The 21,430-nt window shown below is 42.1% G+C and overlaps 1 protein-coding gene across 2 annotated transcripts in view; it reads left to right on the top strand.

Moving 5' to 3' along the window:
- UBAC2 (UBA domain containing 2) overlaps window positions 1-21,430 on the top strand; it is a 164,850-nt gene that overhangs the window by 11,328 nt on the left and 132,092 nt on the right. Inside the window, exons 2-3 of one of the 2 annotated variants that reach the window (XM_070471459.1) lie at window positions 16,445-16,572; window positions 20,844-20,963. In XM_070471459.1, coding sequence (XP_070327560.1) covers window positions 16,445-16,572; window positions 20,844-20,963 — 248 coding nt within the window. The remainder of the gene's footprint in view (window positions 1-16,444; window positions 16,573-20,843; window positions 20,964-21,430) is intronic. The other variant, XM_070471457.1, reaches the window with a different exon arrangement.

Genomic DNA, 21,430 nt, shown 5'->3' with positions numbered 1-21,430 from the left:
TCTCTGTAATTTTTCAATCAACACCTAATAGAGTATGCGTTCTTACCAGTTTTACTTATATCACACTGTAAATTTTACTGTGTAACACTTACGTGACATTACTAGGCTCCGTCTGAACAGCTGGTTAGTTCTCAGAACAACCCCGTGAAGTACTATTCTGAATTACTCCCTGCAGTTTGCAGATGAGGAAAGTGAGATGCCGGTATTTAAGTAACTTGCCCAGGATCATAGCTGGTGAGGAACAGGGCTAGAATTGGAATCCAGTCTGGCTCCATGTTGTGAGTTGTGAACTAATGCACACTACTGCTGCTCAGACTCAAGTTTATTTACATTTCTCTCTCTTGACCACTTGACCCTGTTCATAGGATCATGATGAATACAGCAGCTCTACTTACCAGTGGGGCTTATTTCCTGGCCACTGAAAACTCACTCGGTCGTGGCAGGTTGCTTTTCATTCCTCCCCTTGTGTCTGCTGCAACTCCTTTCTTTTGGGTCCACCATGTTCCTTTGGTTGGCTTTCAGTCCAAGAGTCTCCCTCTTTCTTCCTAAGCAGAACCAAAATCCAGTTCTGCTTTCACTAGAGATGTTTTAAGTCCTAATTAGGATTTTTTTTTTCTTGTAGGAACCAGTATACTGTGGTTGTTTTTATTTGCATAGTGTTCTTTTTCCCTTCTCTTTTTTCATTAATAACTTGACTAATAAAGAGAAAGTAAAAAGAACACTATGCAAATAAAAACAGCCATAGTATATTAGCTCCTACCAAAAAAAAAAAATCCTAATTAGGGAATGGCAACCCACTCCAGTATTCTTGCCTGGAGACTCCCCATGGACCGAGAAGCCTGGTGGGCTACAGTCCGTGGGGTGCAAAGAGTCGGACACGACTGAGCAACTAAGCACATTATCTACCTTGGGCTTTCCCAGTGGCTCAGCAGTAAAGAATCTGCCTGCAATGCAGGAGACCCAGGAGACATGAGCTCAGACTCTGGGTCGGGAAGATCCCCTGGAGGAGGGCATGGCAGCCCTCTCCAGTATTCTGCCTGGAGAATCCCATGGACAGAGGAGCCTGGTGGGCCACAGTGCGTAGGGCTGCAAAGAGTCAGACACGACTGAAGTGACGTGGCACATTATCTGCCTTTTCCACCTTTTTCCATTCTCAGCTTATGGCAGTATCAGTTTAAGTCATGAAGGCGGAACCTACCTTAAATCAAGCTACTTTAAAAATGCATTTCTATGGAATTTTAATAAGTACAACCTGACAAAGAATATCATAAATAATGATTGACTCCAACATTTTTGAAGTGTGCTTTGTGGAACACACTGGTGCTGTGTGGGGCTGCTTTTAAGCATTAAAATTTTAATTTAAAAAATTAAAATTTTTAATTAAAAATTTTAAACCCAAAATTATATTGTTCGGTTTATTTTTTCTAGCTTTATTGAGATATAATTGACAAAAATTTTATATGTTTATGTTGTGTGTGATGTTTTGTCATATGCATACATGGTGAGCTGATTACTACGGTCAAGGTAATTAACATATCCACCTCACAGTCATCTTTTTTTTGTGTGTGGAAACATTCAAGATCTACTAGCCAGTTTCAAGTATACAGTACAGTATTATTACCTATCGTCACATACTGTACATTGCTTAAATTTTAACCCTCATTTAAATTATAAATGAAAATTATTGTTATTTTTATTGTTGTTCAGTTGCTCAGTCATGTCTAACTCTTTGCAACCCCTTGCACTGCTTATGTAAATCATGATTCCCTTTCCTGGATATTTTTCATAAGATTTTTATGTTACATTGCCACTGTTCTCAGACATTTTCCAATGCTTATGTCACCTTAGTCCCTTGAATGTAGCATGAAATAGTGAAAAGAGCACAGTATTAGTTGGTTTTTAAAGGTTGATGATGCAAGTTAGTACTTCCAGGCTTATGGACCCTGCAACAAGGAAATTTAACTCTGTTAAATTTATTAACTATGACTGGAGTTGTAGAAGAAAATAGAGCCCTGGGTCATAAAACCTGTGCTACTTCAGGGAGTCTCTTAATTTCTTTTGATATTTCTTTACTACTTAATTTCACCCTCAGCTACTGCTGCTTCTTGACCCTTGCATCTTTTTCTTCTTGGAAGTCTTCTGTTTTTCTCCCCCCTGGCCTACGTCCTACAGTAAATGTTCTGGTGCAGAGGACACAGGGTGAACTTTCCAGGTGCTCACTTGGCCTTTCGTGTGCATAGTGAGAGCCTGGATTCCTAAGTAGCTGGTGTGGACTTCCTCTTTATTTGTGGGTTGGTCTTTGTCCCCAGGAGGCCCATACCTCTGCAGCAGGGCTGCCTGCAGGCCCTGTGCAGGTGTGCAGAGCTTGTGACGAGGCTGCCTTCCATCTGGGGTGCAGAGGTGGGGAGCAGGAGGAAATCCCCGACTGCTGGCTGGCTGGGGGGCTCAGCTCTGTGTAACTCTCACTCTGAGTAAGGCTGCCCTTCCTCTTAGCACCCACCCCCTCCCACTGATCTGTGTTCCCCAGGCTGGCACCTCCTGGGGGAGTCTGAAGACATCCGAGCTCTTTTCGAGTCCTTCTCAGCCCTCAGACTCTCAGCGTCCTCCCAAATGCATCACCATTTTCTTCAGAGAGCGTTTCTTGAATTTTATTTTGGGGGCCAAGCCGTTTTTCCTGCTGGGAAGAAGAACACCAGATGAATGGGTGTGTGTGAGAAACTGTGAGTGTGCCTGGGGGTGGGGTTTTGTGGAAGGGCCGCCCACCTGTCACAGCAAGGCAGGCGTATGTGCCATTTATATGGGGATGGTTTTACACAGGATGTGGGCTCCACACCAAGGGCCATTGAGACAAACGTGAGATAATAATTCCCTTGTCAGTTCTTTGTCCTTTTGATTGTAACAGAGAGAAAGTCTCAGTCAGGTGCTAGTCTGAACTGCCTTACTATTAGCAGCCAGCTTCCTGCTGTCACCTAGAGAACAAGAGGCAGGCCCCCATCTTTCTGTCAGTGGCAGTGTTAGAATTTCATGAAGGGTGTTCATTTTTATAGTTGCCACCTACTGATGACAGTGTGACACTCATTTTGCAATTATTGTAGTGATGTAAAGTTTCTTTTTAAATATATTTATTTAACTAAATCATAGTAAGGTGAGTTGTAGTGTTAAATAACAGGGTAGGTAGCACTGGGATATAGCAAAACTTGTGGTGCCAAAATGGAAGTGATTGAAGTTTGAGGAATACCCTAGATTATTCTGACGGATAATTCTGTTTGCACGTTGTTCCTCCCCGGGTCTTGGTCTTTATTGATTGTTTCCTGGACATCTTTGAAAGGAGATGTTTCTCTTGTGTTCTGAGGGCCCTCTTGTTTCAGTGTGACTTTGGAAGGGAGGAAAAGTGGACAGGTATCGGAGTCTGTCATCTTAAACTGGAATTTTGTCTGGAGCTGTCTTTTTGGTTTCATTGCTTTTATCCAATTTTTGAATCCACTTAGAATTCATTTTAGTGTTTCTAGAGTTCAAGTGGGTGTTTTGTGTTGCTACCGATCTGCCAGTCTCAGCGCCAGTGGTTAAAGATGTTTAGTAGTGTCTCTACACACAAATGGATGAGGTGCTAAAAGGGTGTGTGTACAAGTCCAGACTTTAAAAGACTTTCTGCTTGGGTCTCTATTTTTTTTAATTAATTTATTTTAATTGGAGGCTAATTAATTTATCATATTGTAGTGGTTTTTGCCATACATTGACATGAGTCATAGACTTTCCCACCAGACAAAAGTGGAAGGGGTTCCTTGGATCATCAAACTTGAAAATCAGACTTGGTTTCTCTTCTTGCAGATATGTGTTTTGTTTGTGTCTCCCGCACCACCCCCTCCCCCAATAGACCAGTTTTATGGATGTCTTTGTGGGGACGGTCACCAGAAGGCACTCGCTGTCCTCCCCTTGGTCACTGAGGGTATATTTTTATCAGGTTTCCTTCCAGGAGACTCACAGTCCTGAAGAGTAAAACAAGGTGGATGCCAAAGGCGTCCCTCCCAGAGGCACAGGTTTCTGCCTTTTCGCAGACTTCCACATATTAGCATAACCCCTTTTTGATGGAAAAGTTTAAGTGACTTCATAAAACACCAAGTCACCCCATTCTTGTGGGACCCCTGAGAAGTTTACCAAATAGTTAAGTAGTCAGAAATAGGAAAACCAATCTGGTAGGATATGGCGGCCCCTCCTCCAGGGGTGCGAACCACACCGGGGCTTTTGGCGAGTGTGCTGTGACTCGGTGACTTGTGGGAGCGGGCCGGGTTGCTGCCTTGGTTCCCCTCATCCCCACCCCCTGCAGCGCTCCTCAGCTACGATGCTCTGTAACAGCCCACATGGCTGCGCTTTGCAAGACCTGCGGTTAGTGTCTTCAGTACCTGAAAGATGCATATTTTTACTCAGGTAGGATTCACATAACATAAAACTCGCCATTTTAACCATTTGAAGGTGTACCACTGTTTGCTTCCGGCCCATTTACACTGGTGTGCAGTGGTCACCAATCTCTAATTTCGGACCATTTCTATCGCCCCCTGAAGAAGCACAGCTTCCACTAAGCAGCCCCTCGCATTCCACCTACCCTGCATAATCCACTTTGATCTGCTTTCTGTCTCTGCATTTTTTAATTCTGGGCCCCTCATGTGTATGGAATCATCATGTGTGGCTTTTTGTTTATGGCTGCTTTCACTAAGCATGATGTTTTCAAGATTCTGCTATATTGTAGCCTCTGTCAGTAGCATGTGTCCTTTAATGACTGAGTAATGGTCTGTTTTATGGATGTACTTCATTTTGTTTATTCATCTGTTGATAAACATTTGGGTTCTTTCCACTTTTTTGGCTCTTAGGGTATGCTATGATGAATATTCAGGTTTTTGTTTGGATATCTGTTTTCAGTCCTCTTAAGTATATAACTAGGAGATGAATTGCTGGGTCATATGGCTACCCACTCCAGTATTCTTGCGTGGAGAACCCCATGGACAGAGAAGCCAGGTGACCTACAGTCCATGAGGTCACAGAGTTGGGCATGACTGAGTAACTAATACCTGGACACCATGGTAATTCTGTTTAACTTTCGGAGGAACCGAAAAAGTACAAGTGAAGTATTAAAAATAGTAATAGTGAAAATCCCTTGGACTATGGACTATGATACAAAGATATCAGATTTTCTTGTTTTATATTAGAAAACCTTTTCTTTGGAGTCAGGCAGAACAAGTTCAGATCTAAGCCCCTCTGCTAACTAGCTATGACCTTGAGGAAGTTATTTAACCTTTTTTAACCTATTTTTTACCTAAAACATTCAGATAAGTAATTATTGCCTCAGGTACTGTAAGCATTCACTGAGTGCTTTTTTTAGCACAGTGCTTGGCATAAAGTACTCCACATGTACTGTAATAATTATTTTAGGACAATACGCAGTCACCATAGCCTGATGCTATTCATTGCCACAGAGAGATGGCTGTGTACCTCAGTCATGCCAAAGAGTTGAGTGACCCAAAAGGAAACACCCTAAACTTTGGTGTTTTATGTTGTCTTTCCCATAGATGCTTTGTATTTTTATTTTTAGATTAATGTATTGCTTCTCATTCTCAAAATTTGTAACATCCCTATTTTCAAAAATGGAAGAACCCATTGCAAAGAAGTGACTTGTTTTTAACCTTCCATTTGATCCCTGCTTGGGTTCTTCATGTATGAACCACGTCCTGGTTCCACTAACAGAGGGGCCAGCAGATTGCTAGTGATTTGCCTTGTCTTGCTGCATAAAGATTTAATGACACTTTTTACTGAATTAATAACTAGCTAAACCAAAATTATTTTTTCTAATTCTTAAAATATTTTCGTAAAAAATTAAAACCTCCCATGAACAGATCACTCAGAGATTACGTTAATACTTTGACAGATGCTTAAAAAAAAACAACCATGTATGAACTATTTTTTTTTAAAGTGTTATATAATAATGCTGCTAGAAATATTTTGCACTTACTACTTAGGAACATTCTCCAAAGCATGAAATATTTTTCTATAACCTAGTTCTTAAAATTGGATATATTCCATTTTATGGATAGGACAGTTTGTTTTCCTACTGGATAGTCATGTTTCTAGTTTTTTTCACTGTTATAAACAATGCTGTGATAAGTGTGTTTATAGGAAAAATCTTTTTGTATATCCATGGTAATTACTTTAGGCTAAATCCTAGATGTAGTTTTTTTTTTAAATTAGATCTTATATATATTTTTAAAACCTTTGATCTGTTTGGCATTTAATAAGGTCAGGGAGCAACAGTTAGAACTGGACATGGAGCAACAGACTGGTTTTAAATTGGGAAAGGAGTACATCAAGGCTATATTGTCACCCTGCTTATTTAAGTTATATGCAGAGTACATCATGAAAAACGCTGGGCTGGATGAAGCACATGGTAGAATCAAGATTGCTGGGAGAAATATCAATAGCCTCAGATAGGCAGATGACACCACTCTTATGGCAGAAAGTGAAGAAGAACTAGAGTCTCTTGATGAAAGTGAAAGAGGAGGGTAAAAAGTTGGCTTAAAACTCAACATTCAGAAAAACTGAGATCATGGCATCCGGTCCCATCACTTCATGGCAAATAGATGGGGAAGCAATGGAAATAGTGACAGACTTTATTTTTTGGGCTCCAAAATCACTGCAGATGGTGACTGCAGCCACAAAATTAAAAGACTTGCTCCTTGGAAGAAAAGTTATGACCAACCTAGACAGTATATTAAAAAGCAGAGACATTACTTTGCCAACAAAGGTCCGTCTAGTCAAGGCTATGGCTTTTCCAATAGTCATGTATGGATGTGAGAGTTGGGCTGTAAAGAAAGCTTGAGTGCCGAAGAATTGATGTGTCTGAACTGTGGTGTTGGAGAAGACTCTGAGAGTCTGTTGGACAGCAAGGAGATCCAACTAATCAATGCTAAAGGAAATCAGTCCTGAATATTCATTGGAAGGACTGATGCTGAAGCTGAAACTCCAATACTTTGGCCACCTGATGTGAAGAACTGACTCATTGGAAAAGACCCTGATGCTGGGAAAGATTGAAGGCGGGAGGACAAGGGGACAACAGAGGATGAGATGGTTGGATGGCATCACAGACTCAATGGACATGAGTTTGAGTAAGCTCCAGGAGTTGGTGATGGACAGGGAGGCCTCGTGTGCTGCAGTCCAGTGGGTCGCAAAGAGTCGGACACGAGCGACTGAACTGGACTGAACTCAAGTACCCACCACTCTGTGTTGCACCCTCCCAGACTGCCATCTGTTTATATCTTCGTTCACAGTTGCATTTACTTTTGTTACATAGGGTACCACTTTCTGTTTTTACTAATTTCTGTTTTTACTGATTTCTGTTATTAACTTTTTCTTGTCTTTATTTCAATTAAAACCCACCATGCAGGTGACAATCTCTTTGGACCATGGAGCTCTGTGGCCAGCCAGCATAGGGAGCAGTTTTATTTGTAGCAGTTTTATTTATTTATTTGTCAGGATTTGTACCTGGTCGTGCCACTCCCAGGCCAACAGGTCAGACACCACTTCTTTTTTTTTTTTCCATTAATTTTTATTAGTTGGAGGCTAATTACTTTACATCATTGCAGTGGTTTTTGTCATACATTTAAATGAATTAGCCATGGATTTACATGTATTCCCCATCCTGGTCCCCCCTCCCACCTCCCTCTCCACCCGATCCCTCTGGGTCTTCCCAGTGCACCAGGCCCGAGCACTTGTCTCATGCACCCAACCTGGGCTGGTGATCTGTTTCACCCTAGATAATATACATGGTTTGATGCTGTTCTCTTGAAACATCCCACCCTCGCCTTCTCCCAGAGTCCACAAGTCTGTTCTATACATCTGAGTCTCTTTTTCTGTTTTGCATATAGGGTTATCGTTACCATCTTTCTAAATTCCATATATATGTGTTAGTATACTGTAATGGTCTTTATCTTTCTGGCTTACTTCACTCTGTATAATGGGCTCCAGTTTCATCCATCTCATTAGAACTGATTCAAATGAATTCTTTTTAATGGCTGAGTAATATTCCATGGTGTATATGTACCACAGCTTCCTCATCCATTCGTCTGCTGATGGGCATCTAGGTTGCTTCCATGTCCTGGCTATTATAAACAGTGCTGCGATGAACATTGGGGTGCACGTGTCTCTTTCAGATCTGGTTTCCTCGGTGTGTATGCCCAGAAGTGGGATTGCTGGCAGACACCACTTCTTGAATAGCATTGCTTTGCGTTCAGCCCCATCTCTTACTCCATGTATTTGTACACTCTTGTTTGGTGTAAGCTGGTCTGATCTGGTAAAACTTACTTCTCTGTTTTTCCCATGGGTCTTCTTTTCTGTGGTCACTCTAGACTTCTGAGGGATGATGGATAAAAATGCTTTCCTGTTTCTTCCCTGGGTGATATTTGTGCTACATTCACAAGGCTTCTTAGAAAATCCTGCGGGACTCAGCTCTGGACTGTAGCTCCTCAGAATAATCTGTCACTCACAGAGGTGCCTAGCTTCATAATGATTATTTGTATTGACTCTTCTGTGTTTTATTTCCAATATCCTTCACCCCTGCTCCTTGGAATCACATTCCAAAATAAACTAGCTTCCTGCTTGTCTTTGTCTTACCTTTACTTTAATGGAACTCAGGCTAAATCATCTGTGATAATGAACAGGTAACTTACTCTGAGTCACAATTTTCTCTTATTATAAATTTGGAGAGAGTACTACCTACCTCATATAATTCTGTCCTTCACCAAATACGTACTAAAACCCTCCTATTGGTCAGATACTGTCCTGGGTATGGAAATACAGCAGTGAACAAGACAAATAGGATCCTGTCTTCATGGAGTTTACATTCTGATGAGGGAGACGACAAAGAAGTAAAACTTTCAAAGAAGAATTTCAAATGGTGAAAATTGCTATGCAGTGCTGCAGTCCATGGAGTCGCAAAGAGTCAGACACAACTGAGCGACTGAACTGACTGACTGACTGAACTGAAATACAGAGTCATGCGGGAAAGCCACTCTAAGGTGCTGCCTGAGATGAGGACTGGAGTGATGAGAACAGGCTGGACAGGGGGAGAACGTTTTGAGTAGAGGCAGTAGCGGGTGTAAAGGCCCTGAGGTGTAGGACCTTCAAGAACAAAGTTGTTCACATAAGGTGCTGAGAATGGGACTGTGCACTGCTGAGTAATCCGTAAATGTTGGATAGTATTGGTAGTAAGATCAGAGCACAGGAGTAGCCTGTTATTAACTGCCCAGCAGTGAGTGTCCAGTTTTGTCACATGAGTGGACGAAAATTGGCATCATAGAATATGCAGATAATTGAACAGCATGTGAATAGAGTTGCACAGCACATTTTTCTTTATTGTGGTGAATTACATTGATTTGCTTTGCATTCGTGGTATGAACTTCACTTGGTTGTGACTGTTATCTTTTTCGTGTATAGCTGGATTCAATTTGCTAGTATTTTGTTGAGAATTTTGCATCTGTGTTTCTAAGAGATAATTGGTTTGTTGTTTTCTTTTAATGTCTTGGTCTGTTTTTGGTATGAGTGTAGCGTTGGCTTCATGAAATGAATTGGGAAAGGTTCTCTCCTTTTCTGCATGGTGGACGAGTTTGTGTAGGGTTAGTTTTCTTTTTCCTTTAAATGATTGGTACCATTTATCAGTGAAGCTGTCAGGCCTGGGGTTTTCTATGTTGGAAGACATTTAGCTGGGGATTGTTTCTTCATTTCTATAGGTCTGTTCAAGTTATTCATTTCTTTTTGAGTGAGCTTGGATAGACTGTATCTGTCAAGGAATTTGCCTGTTTCATCTTAAGTTGTCAAATTTGTGGCCAAAATGTTGTTTCTGATATTCCCATATTATCCTTTAAAAATTGTTTGTGATAAAAGTACATACATAAGATTTAACACTCTAACCATTTTAAAGTGTACATTCCAGTGCATTAGTGTGTTTTGCAATGCTTTAAACCCCTATTAGACTCTTAATGTCTGTGGCATCTGTAGTGATGCCCCGCTCCTTTATTCCTAATGCTGGTTATTGTGACTTTTCTTTTTTTTTTCCTGGTCACTTCTGCTAGAGGTGTATCCATTTTATTGATCTTGTCAAAGAGTTAGCTTTTAGTTTCATTGATTTTTTTTTCCCTCTATTATATTTTGGTTTTCTATTTCATTGATTTCTGCTCATAATTCTTTCCATATGCCTGGTGAGGGTTTAGTTTGCTTGTCTTTTTCTAGTTTAATTTTTAAAGCTTGTAGCCTTTGTCATGATTTGAGACCTTTTCTCTTCCAGTATAATCATTTAATGTTACAAATTTCCATCTAAGCACTGCTTTGTTTGCAGCCCACAGATTTTGCTTTGTTGTACTTTGACTTTTTTATTCTATTTAACATATATTCTATTTTCTCTTGTGACTCCTTCTTTGACCCAGATATTATTTAGAAGTATGTTGTTTAATTTTCAAGTACAGTTGACCCTTGAACAACATGGGAGTTAGGAATACTGACCCCCATGAAGTTGAAAATCCAGGTTTAAGTCTATATTCGGCCCTTCATATCCATGGTTCCACATCTGTGGATTCAGCCAACCATGGATCATGTAGTGCTATAGTATGTATTTATTGAAAAAAAAATCACATAGGTGGACCCTTGAAATTCAGATCTGTGTTGTTCAAGGGTCAACTGTATTTGGGAGATTTTCCATACATCTTTCTGTTGTTGATTTCTAGTTTTAATTTTGTGGTAGTTAGGGAACATACTTTATATGACTTTAATTTCTTTAAATTTATTGAGTTGTATTTTATGGCCCAGAATATGGTTGGTCTATCTTGAGGAATGTTGCATATGCATTTGAAAAAAAAAATGTGTAATTTTCTATTGTTGGGTGGGGTGTTCTATAAATGTCAATCAGGTCACAGTGACCGATAATGTTTTTCAAGTCTTCTATATTCTTACTGATGGATATAATAGCATATTGCAGTGTGGTTGTCTTAAACAACCAAAACTTATTTGCTCACAGGTCAGGAGGCTGGAAGTCCGAGATGAGCGGGTTGGCGAGGCCGTTCTCCTTGGCTTGTGATGGCTGTCTTCTCCCTGTGTGTTCACGGTCTTTCCTCTGTATGTGTGCAGCCCTGGCGCCTCTGCCTTCTCTCATAAGGACAGATTGGATTAGGGCCCCACCTTAATGACCTTATTTAACCTTAAATCACCTCTTTAAAGACGCTTTCTCTTCATACAGTGGAATTGGTGGTGAGAACTTCAACACATGAATCTGGAGGAGGGCAGTGGCCATTTCAGTCCATGACACTGATTTTCTGTCTGTGTGTGTCACTGATTGCTGAGAGAGGAGTGCTGAAGATTCCTACTGTAATTGTGGATTTATCTGTTTCTCTAAGTTTTTGCTTAATGTATTTCCAAGTGTTTTCTCAGCTCTCAAATTCTGTGATTCACTGTGTACCCTCCTCTGTGTTATGAAAAATTTCACATGTGCTGAAAAGTTGAAGATTGGTTGTAATAAACACCATATACCTACTGCTTAGATTCTGCAGTTAACGTTTTGCACATTTGTTCTATTAAATATCTGTTCTCTGTTTCATCAATTTGTCTTATTTTTTTGATGATTTCAAAATAAGTCGTAGTCACTTGTTTCTAAACACTTAAGTGTACATGTTGTTAACTAGAATTTGATCATTGTTTCAAGTTCTTTTTTTTTTCTTTCTTATTGTAAACTTCATATGGTGAAATGCACAGGTCTTGAATTGATCAGTAAATCTTGCTGTATACAGTAATATTGTATACTTTCCCTGTGATTGAGGACTTCTTGGACAATTGTATATTATCTTGTAGCTTTCCTCATTGGTTTTTTGGGATCTCATTTTTGCTCACCTTAAGAGGAGAACTTAACAGTTCTCTGATTTAAGTACTCGGATCTGTATTTTTAGTGGTTTAGTCCTAGACAGAATGAAAATGGTTATAAAAATAGGTTCAGTTATTAAGTCAGTAAATAATTTATTTTCAGTCTTTATTTTTAATTGTGGTAAAACATACATAACATAAAATTTGCCATTTTAACCATTTTTTGGTGTATGGTACTGTGGCATTAAGTACATTCACATTGTTGTGCATTTATCTCTAGAACTCTTTTCATCTTGCAAAACTGAAACTCTGTACCCATTAAACAGCTCCCTATTCTTCCCTCCCCCCAGCCCCTCGAAACCACTATTCTGCTTCCTGTCTCTGAATTTGACTACTTAGATAACTCATATAAATGGAATCATACTTATCATTTTGCATGTACTTGTCATTTTGTGTGTACTTATCATTTTGTGTGTGACTTATTTCTTTCAGCATAATGTCCAAAACGTTTATCTATGTTGTAGCAAGTGAGGATTTCCTTCCTTTTAAAGACTGAATATAATTGATTATATTCCGTTATATGGATATACTGCATTTTATTTATCCACTTATCCATCATGGATGTTAGGTTGCTTTCACTGGTATTTAGTGAGCCTCTCTTATACATCAGTCACCCTTCAACACATGAACATGTGTTGACTGCCTTTATGGACCTGATTCTGCTATAGGCGTGAGGGATACTGCAGCAGTGAACATATAGACAAAATTTCTGCCTTCAAGAAGCTTATATTCGAGGTGGGAGGGGGGTTCAGGATGGGGAACACATGTACACCCATGGCTGATTATGTCAATGTATGGCAAAAACCACTACAATGTTGTAAAGTAATTAGCCCCCAATTAAAATAAATAAATTAATTTTTAAAAAATAAACTTATATTCTAGTGGGGACTGAGGGTGGGGAGATGGGCAGTACCCAAAGAAATGTATTTCTTGATTCCAAATTGCAATTTTTCTCACATTTTAGTGTTTCTAGTCTTGGGTTGTTTTTTACAATTGGTGCCATCTTTGAATTATATTTGACAGTATTTCTTTTTTAATAACACCTAAAATAACGGTGTATCTTACAGTCAGTTTGAATCATAGATTTGAGGAATCACTATTTAATAAGTCACTTGTTGATAAGTGCTATGAAAAAATACACTAGAACAAAGGAGATACAGAATCACATGCGGGTAGCCGCAGATAAGATGACATTTGAGCAGAGTGCGTGTTCAGTACAGATATATTTTTCATAGCAGGACTTCCTACCTGAAGGACATAGTGTGTTGGTTTACACTCTGTTCTCACTGTGGACTGGTGACAACTTGTGGACTGGTGACTTTGAGTGGCACTGGTGGAGAGGATAGAGCCTTGGTATGTGGGGGTGGAAGTGGGCTTAGAGAACACTCTTGCAAGATGGGTAAAGATCTTGTAGGCAAGGTAAGGGTGAAGGTGACAGAATTTCCCAGCCGAGGAACTGGCAACAGTTCTCCTACTGTTCACAACAGAAACTTTGGCGGCGTCTTTGATTGCTCCATTTGCCCATGCTTTATACCCCATTAGCCAGCAAATCCTGCTTGCTGTACCTTCAAAACATACTCCAGTTCTGACCACTCTCACCTTTAAAACATATACCAGTACTGACCACTTTCACCACCCCAACCCAAATCACCCTGGTCCAGGCTGTGATCATGTCTTGTCAGGATTATCATGGTTGCCGTCTGACTGGTCTCGCTTCTTGTCCCCTTGCCTGCCTATAATCTTGTCTCAGTTTAGCAGCCAGAGTGATCTTTTGAGGACACTCGTGATCATGTTATCATCTTAGCCTCCCCCAGAGCATCCTGTCACTCTCCGAGGAAAGGGTAAAGTCCTTGTGGCCTCTAAGGGCTCTCCACTGTTTGCTCCTCAACTTCTCTGACCTTATATCCTGCCTATCTGCTCTGCGCATATTCTGCTCTTGGCCATCCTGGCAGCCTTACTTCATCGTATGGAGTGTGTTTCTGTCTCACAGCCCTTGGACTTGCTCTTCCCTCTGCCAGAAACACTGCTCCCCAGGCCCCTGCCGGGCTCACATCCCCAGGCATCTGCTCACATCTCACGTTGTCAGAAGGGCCTTCTAAGCACCCTGTTCTTTCCCCAGCAGCACTGTGTTCCCCCCGACACCAGGGCAGGCTAGTTAGTTAGGCTGCAGCAGCCAACAGCTTTAAAACGTCAGGAGTCTGAAACGACAAGCTTTGTTTCTCACTGATGGCCTCCCTCTGTTGTGAGTCACCCAGGAGGACCTGTTCCACTCTGTCTTCCATGCTGGGATCCAGCTCACAGCCTATCCTCCATCTTGAGCACTGGCCCAGGTTAAGGACAGTCACTGGCTGTCCGGTATTTGCCTGGGAGTGACGTCTATCATGTTGAGTTGGCCAAAGCAGGTCACATCGCCAGGTACCCCCTTCAGCCAGGGGCAGGTGTGGGTGGGCAGCAGTCCTGTTTCTTACCTGGAAAGAGAGCAGGAAGTCCATGGTAGGTCACACAGCCTTGCTCTTTAACCTGCTTAATTTTCCCGTAGCATTTATTTCTATCTGTCATGGTACATATTTACCTCACTTTGTGTATTTTCTTTTCTCCGCTGTATAGACTGTAAGCACCACAAGGGGAGGAGCTTTGTCCATCATCTGCTACTGTATCCCAGGGCCTTGGGGTGATTCATGGTCCCCAGCAGCAGGAGCTTGTTCATTGTAGAGATATGGACGAGGACACCAAAGCAGACGGTCCATTTATTCATACGGTGACATGGAAGCCACTGCGAGTGTGGAGCAGGAAGGTTACTGGAGAAAAGCGGCAGTGTTGCTGCTCGGTGGACGTGTCCATTTGAGGTCTGAGACCATGAGCCTACAGTGGCTTCTTACAGGCTGCAAGGAAGAGGCGGGAATAAACGGTGGGGCCCATTTCACAAGCAGAGGTGAAGTCCAGGGTCAAGAAGGAAACCTTCAAGGAGCACCTGTGTCACCCATGCTCGATCCTCAGTTCTGTCTGAATGATAAGGGAGGAGCTTGCCGCAGTCGTCACCTGGGATGGTGATTGCAGTGGTTGGAGCGGTTTTCCCTGCGTTCTTTCTTTAGTTCGTTTACTTCTCATAGGACTTCTGAGGGAGCTTCTCTTATCTTCATTTCACAGATGAGGACAACTGCAGTTGAAATAGCTCTCGATAGAATTGGTCAGGCTCACAGCTGTAGTGCTTCCCTGTATGTTTGAGTTCCTGGGCAGTGGGGGCTCCGTTTTCTAGGGCGTGGGGAGCTCTGTTAGCTTTTAGATTCCCTGGAGCCTTGATTGCATCTTGGTGGTGGAGGCAGGTATGCAGTGACTTTACCCGTGGTTTGAGTTTAGCTGTTGGTGAGACCTGACCAGAGAGGAAATAATTGGGCTATTTTTATATATGTAAACAAGTGCAGTAACCACACCACCAACCGTGACCAGTGGATTCATTCCCAGGGAATTTATAATGAATATCGTTGAAGTGTGCCTCACGTGATCTGAGAATGTCCCTTTTGATGACCCTTTCCTGTGGTTTGAATGTTGATGATCTGGATATTTCGTTCCCTCAAGGAGCTGTGCTAGGCTTTATAGCCAGCATTCAGAAGCATATAGAAGAGAATCACATTAAAGATTCTTACTTGGGAATCTTTAGTGTAGTCAGGAAGGCAAAGCAAGTTCCAGACCCTGACTGGTAAAGTAGTACCTGGAGACAGGGGTGTGAGGTGGGGGAAAAGCCCCCCCATGCTAAAATGGGAGAGACTGACTGGAAGGAAGTGGAAACTGAGCTGTCATCTGAAGGCTGCGTGAGATGCAGACAAGGCTCCGGGGGTGCCCATTGTGGAAAATCTCAGCAGGCCACCGCAGTCAGCCATGTTAGCACTTTTAACCGCTTCTTAAATTTCCCTGGTGGCTCAGATGGTAAAGAATCCACCTACAATGCAGGAGACCTGGGTTTGATTCCTAGGTCAGGAAGATCCCCTGGAGAAGGGAATGGCACCCCACTCCAGTATTGTTGCCTGGAGAATCCCCATGGACAGAAGAGCTGTGTGGGCTGCAGTCCATGGGATTGCAGAATCGGATACAACTGAGCAACTTAAATTTCTTAAAATAAATGTTTATGTACCTGAATCCGAGTCACGCTCAAGAGCTGACTGGTCAGTTTGATAGAAAGCATACTTCTCTGTTTCTTTACACTTCACTGGGTGCTTTTCTGAAAGGTAGTCTATAAAAGTAAACTTGGTTTGGTTTCATATAAAAACCAGATGGCAACGAAGCACCCGTCAGCAGATTCCACGCGTTTCCCAGCGCCCTTTGATCACTTACCTCTGCAGGACGATGTTTTGAAAATATATGTTAATAAGAATTGAATTCCAGAGCATGCGAACTTTGTCTTCATTCTAATTCAAAAGAAGTAAATTCTCTTACTTTTCACTCTCATGGTCTCTAGAATGTTAGGGACGGTCATTCTGAAAGCCGTGTTGTTTCCCCCCAGACAAGGCACCTGTGTCCAAGAGCCTTCTACTGGTCCCCAGCGCTCTGTCCCTCTTGCTGGCCCTCGTCCTGCCGCACTCTCAGAAGTTCTTCGTGTACGACCTCCAGGCTGTCAAGGAAGACTTGCAGGTGAGCGCCGCTGCACTGGCCCCGGGAGAGGAGGAAGCAAGCCTCTTGTCTCCGATCTGCCCTTCTTTCTGCCAGTCTCAGTGTCTCATAGCCTCTCAGTTTGTAAGAAATATGTATGTATTATTACTGTCCCATTAACACGTCACTTTTCCAGTTGTATTTATTGATAATTTCAGCAAAGCAGATTATAATGAAGCAGTTGCAGTATTTCCAGTTTCCTTTTGCACATTTCTTTTCAACTTCACCTTTTACTATGGAAATATGATTTTTAATTTCAAGAGATTTAAACAGTGTTAAGTCTGTTTTGTTGGTATGATTAGTTTGCATACTTAACATTTGCAGAAACTTGCCTCAGTTTGAGCGTCTGTTAGATGTGCTAAGCTCTCTCAGCTCTAGCAGATTGTGAGTCTGTGAATTTCTTTTATGGTGGAGGTTAAACCAATAGGAAATTTCTCTTGGATTTTTGCCCCACTCTCCCCAAATCTCTACGTGTTCATCGCCCGGGAAGCTCTCAGAGGCCTGTCCTTTGAAGGGTTTTGTGGAGAGTTACTACACAGGTGTGCAGGTGCGCTAAGTTGCTTCGGTCACATCTGACTCCTTGCGACCCCAGGACTGTAGCCCGCCAGGCTCCTCTGTCCATGGGATTCTCCAGGCAAGAACACTGGAGTGTGTTGCCATGCCCTCCTCCAGGGCATGATACAGGCAGGATTGATGGCATCACAGGTCATCTGTTAGTTGACCCACCTTCTCGCTCCTCTGCCTCCCTGAGGTCAGGGCGTGGGGCTGAAGGTCCCAGCCCGCGAACCACAGGGTTGGTTTCCTGGGATCCAGGCCCCATGCTTAGGTGCCTCTAAAAGTCACTCATTACTCTGACAAAAGACACCATGATGGCTTTCTTCACTTTGGAAATTCCAAGGGCTTTAAGAGTTGTGTGCTAGAAACAGGGGCAAAGACCAAACATGTATTGTTAAATGTATGTGTGTGTGCACATGTGTGCACGTGCTCAGTCATATCCAACGCTTTGCGACCCCATGGCCTATATTATAGCCCACCAGTCTCCTGGAGGGCGGGCTGCCATTTCCTTCTCCAGAGGATCTTCCTGACTCAGGGACCAAACTTTGGCCTCTTGCATCTCCTGCATTGGCATGTGGGTTCTTTACCAGCTGAGCCACCAGGGAAGCCCCATTTCTAATTTATAAATCATAGTATCACAGAATATTAGTGCAAATTACGGTTATAATCTGCCACCTTTTATTCGCTAAATTCTTGATTAGCCATTTTAAGCATGATAGTCCATCCTTTTTTTAAAAAAAGATTTTAATTTTTCATTGGTTTGTCTTTTAGGGGCATTTTTCTAGTTGCAGTGCGTGGGGGCTGCTCTCTAGCTGCAGCTCTCAGGCTTCTCCTGGTGGGGAGCAGGGGCTCCGGGACACGGGGGCTTTAGTCGTTGCAACGTGCAGTCTCAGCAGTTGTGCTGCACTGGCTGAGTTGTTTCAAGGCATGTGGGTTCTTCCTGGATTAGAAAATTAACCCACCTCTCCTGCATCGGCAAGTGTGTTAGTCCATTCTTGAGCATGACACTTTTTCTTCATAAGGATGTCATTAATGCCATTGCTCAGGTGGGCTTCACCAAGTTCCTATGACTGAGTTATTTATCTATACTACTGCTTTCTGTGAGAATATCGTAGAGCTTCCGAATGATTCTTAACCCTGTCCATGCACTAGAATCACCTACATAACCTGTTTTCTTTCTTGATGCCCAGACCTTGCCCTAGACCAGCTGAGTCAGAGAGCCTAAGAGTTGGTGTACTTTTTAGAAAGATCCCCAGGGGATTGTAGCATCTGGCCAGCCCTGAGAAACACTGCTGTTAAGGGAGTGTCAGGGCCCTGTGGCCCCGAGTTGGCACCTTTCCGATCATGGGGTGGTGCTACTTTGGTTCATCTGGCTAAGTTGGCACCAGTCCCATTTTATTGGGCCACTTTGTGGGCATCTGTGCTCTAGGGCTGGGACCTGCCTGGGTGGAGGACAACCATCCTCTGTCCAGGAGTGAGAATAGCCCCAGTCTCCTGCCAGAACCTCCTAGGATGCCCTCAGTGTGCGTCTCTAAGAACTGCCACAGAGATGGAGAGTTTCAGTTCTGCCTTGGGAAATCTGAGCTTCAGTTCAGTTTAGTTCAGTCGGTCAGTCATGTCTGACTCTTTGCCACCCCATGAATTGCAGCACGCCAGGCCTCCCTGTCCATCACCAACTCCCAGAGTCCACCCAAACCCATGTCCATTGAGTTGGTGATGCCATCCAACCATCTCATCCTCTGTCGTCCCCTTTTCCTCCTGCCCTCAGTCTTTCCCAGCATTAGGGTCTTTTCCAATGAGTCAGCTCTTCACATCAGGTGGCCAAAGTATTGGAGTTTCAGCTTCAACATCAGTCCTTCCAGTGAACACCCAGGACTGATCTCCTTTAGGATGGACTGGTTTGATCTCTTTGCTGTCCAAGTGACTCTCAAGAGTCTTCTCCAACACCACAGTTCAAAAACATCAATTCTTTAGCGCTCAGCTTTCTTTATAGTCCAACTCTCACATCCATACATGACCACTGGAAAAACCATAGCCTTGACTAGATGGACCTTTGTTGGCAAAGTAATGTCTCTGCTTTTTAATATGCTGTCTAGGTCGGTCATAACTTTCCTTCCAAGGAGTAAGTGTCTTTTAATTTCATGGCTGCAGTCACCATCTGCAGTGATTTTGGAGCCCAGAAAAATAGTCAGCCACTGTTTCCCCATCTATTTGCCATGAAGTGATGGGACCGGATGCCATGATCTTAGTTTTCTGAATGTTGAGCTTTAAGCCAACTTTTTCACTCTCCTCTTTCACCTTCATCAAGAGGCTCTTTAGTTCTTTTTCATTTTCTGTCATAAGGGTGGTGTCATCTGCATATCTGAGGTTATTGATATTTCTCCCAGCAATCTTGATTCCAGCTTGTGCTTTCTCCAGTCCAGCGTTTCTCATGATGTACTCTGCATATAAGTTAAATAAGCAGGGTGACAATATACAACCTTGATGTATTCCTTTTCCTATTTGGAACCAGTCTGTTGTTCCATGTCCAGTTCTAACTGTTGCTTCCTGACCTGCATGTCGGTTTCTCAAGAGGCAGGTCAGGTGGTCTGGTATTCCCATCTCTTTCAGAATTTTTCACAGTTTATTGTGATCCACACAGTCAGAGACTTTGCCATAGTCAATAAAGCAGAAATAGATGTTTTTCTGGAACTCTGTTGCTTTTTCGATGATCCAGCAGGTGTTGGCAATTTGATCTCTGGTTCCTCTGCCTTTTCTAAAAGCAGCTTGAACATTTGGAAGTTCATGGTTCACGTATTGCTGAAGCCTGGGTTGGAAAATTTTAAGCATTACTTTACTAGCGTGTGAGATGAGTGCAATTGTGCAATAGTTTGAGCATTCTTTGGCATTGCCTTTCTTTGGGATTGGAATGAAAGCTGACCTTTTCCAGTCCTGTGGCCACTGCTGAGTTTTCCAAATTTGTTGGCATATTGAGTGCAGCACTTTCACAGCATCATCTTTCAGGATTTGAAATAGCTCAACTGGAACATCACCTCCACTAGCTTTGTTCATAGTGATGCTTTCTAAGGCCCACTTGACTTCACATTTCAGGATGTATGGCTCTAGGTGAGTGATCCCACCATTGTGATTATCTGGGTCGTGAAGATCTTTTTTGTACAGTTCTTCTGTGTATTCTTGCCACCTCTTCTTAATATCTTCTGCTTCTGTCAGGTCCGTACCATTTCTGTCCTTTATTGAGCCCATCTTTGCATGAAATGTTCCGTTGGTATCTCTAATTTTCTTGAAGAGATCTTTAGTCTTTCCCATTCTATTGTTTTCCTCTATTTAAGTAAACATAATAAATTGGCTTGGAGAAGGCAATGGCAACCCACTCCAGTACTCTTGCCTGGAAAATCCCATGGGCAGAGGAGCCTGGTAGGCTGCAGTCCGTGGGGTCGCGAAGAGTCAGACACGACTGAGCAGCTTCACTTTCACTTTTCAGTTTCATGCATTGGAGAAGGATATGGCAACCCACTCCAGTGTTCTTGCCTGGAGAATCCCAGGGACGGTGGAGCCTGGTGGGCTGCTGTCTGTGGGGTTGCACAGTCAGACACGACTGAAGTGACTTAGCAACAGCAGTTGCAATAAATTGGCTAACGAAGAGACCCCCAACAGAGCTTACTCATATTTGTTATTCTTTTTTAATTCCCCATCTATAGATCTGGAGGTTGATTTCTGGGAGAATAATTTGCCTTGATCTGAAAGATACTTTCTGCAGTAGTCTGCTTATTTATAATTTTAGGATATTTGAAAGAAGATATGGAAGCAGAAAATTTGCGGTAAGTTTTTATGTATTTTCCCTTTGTTACTTAGGTTATGGGGAAAAAATATTTGTTTTCTCATTTTTAAGTAGTTATGTTAGCTTGGTGTTATTTTTAACAGTTGTCTTTTTATTATATAATCCTCTGTCTGACTTGGAGCATGGACATCAACTGAAGAAAAATTTTAAATTGAAGCCTTTAGCATAATAAAATAATAATAATGGTGAAAGTAGATAATAATATCAGTGTGAGTGGGCAATAACCATTTTAATTAGGACTTTTAATACAGTTCTAGTCACTTATTTTGCTTAATGGTTTGTGCATTACTTGTAAAAATAAATCATTCTTTTCATAAATATCTTTTCTTCAACATACTTAGAAATTATGGAAGTTAATAACATTTGATCAATATGGTTTTAATCCCTCATTTTGAAAAGTCTATTGGAACAAAAAGAAACTTTAAAAAATATGTGTAAACCTGAGTT

Source organism: Odocoileus virginianus, chromosome 8 (genome assembly GCF_023699985.2).
Source record: "Odocoileus virginianus isolate 20LAN1187 ecotype Illinois chromosome 8, Ovbor_1.2, whole genome shotgun sequence".
NCBI classification, from domain to species: Eukaryota; Metazoa; Chordata; class Mammalia; order Artiodactyla; family Cervidae; genus Odocoileus; species Odocoileus virginianus.
Note: the sequence above shows the minus strand (reverse complement) of the source record. Positions and strands in the feature narration are given on the sequence as shown.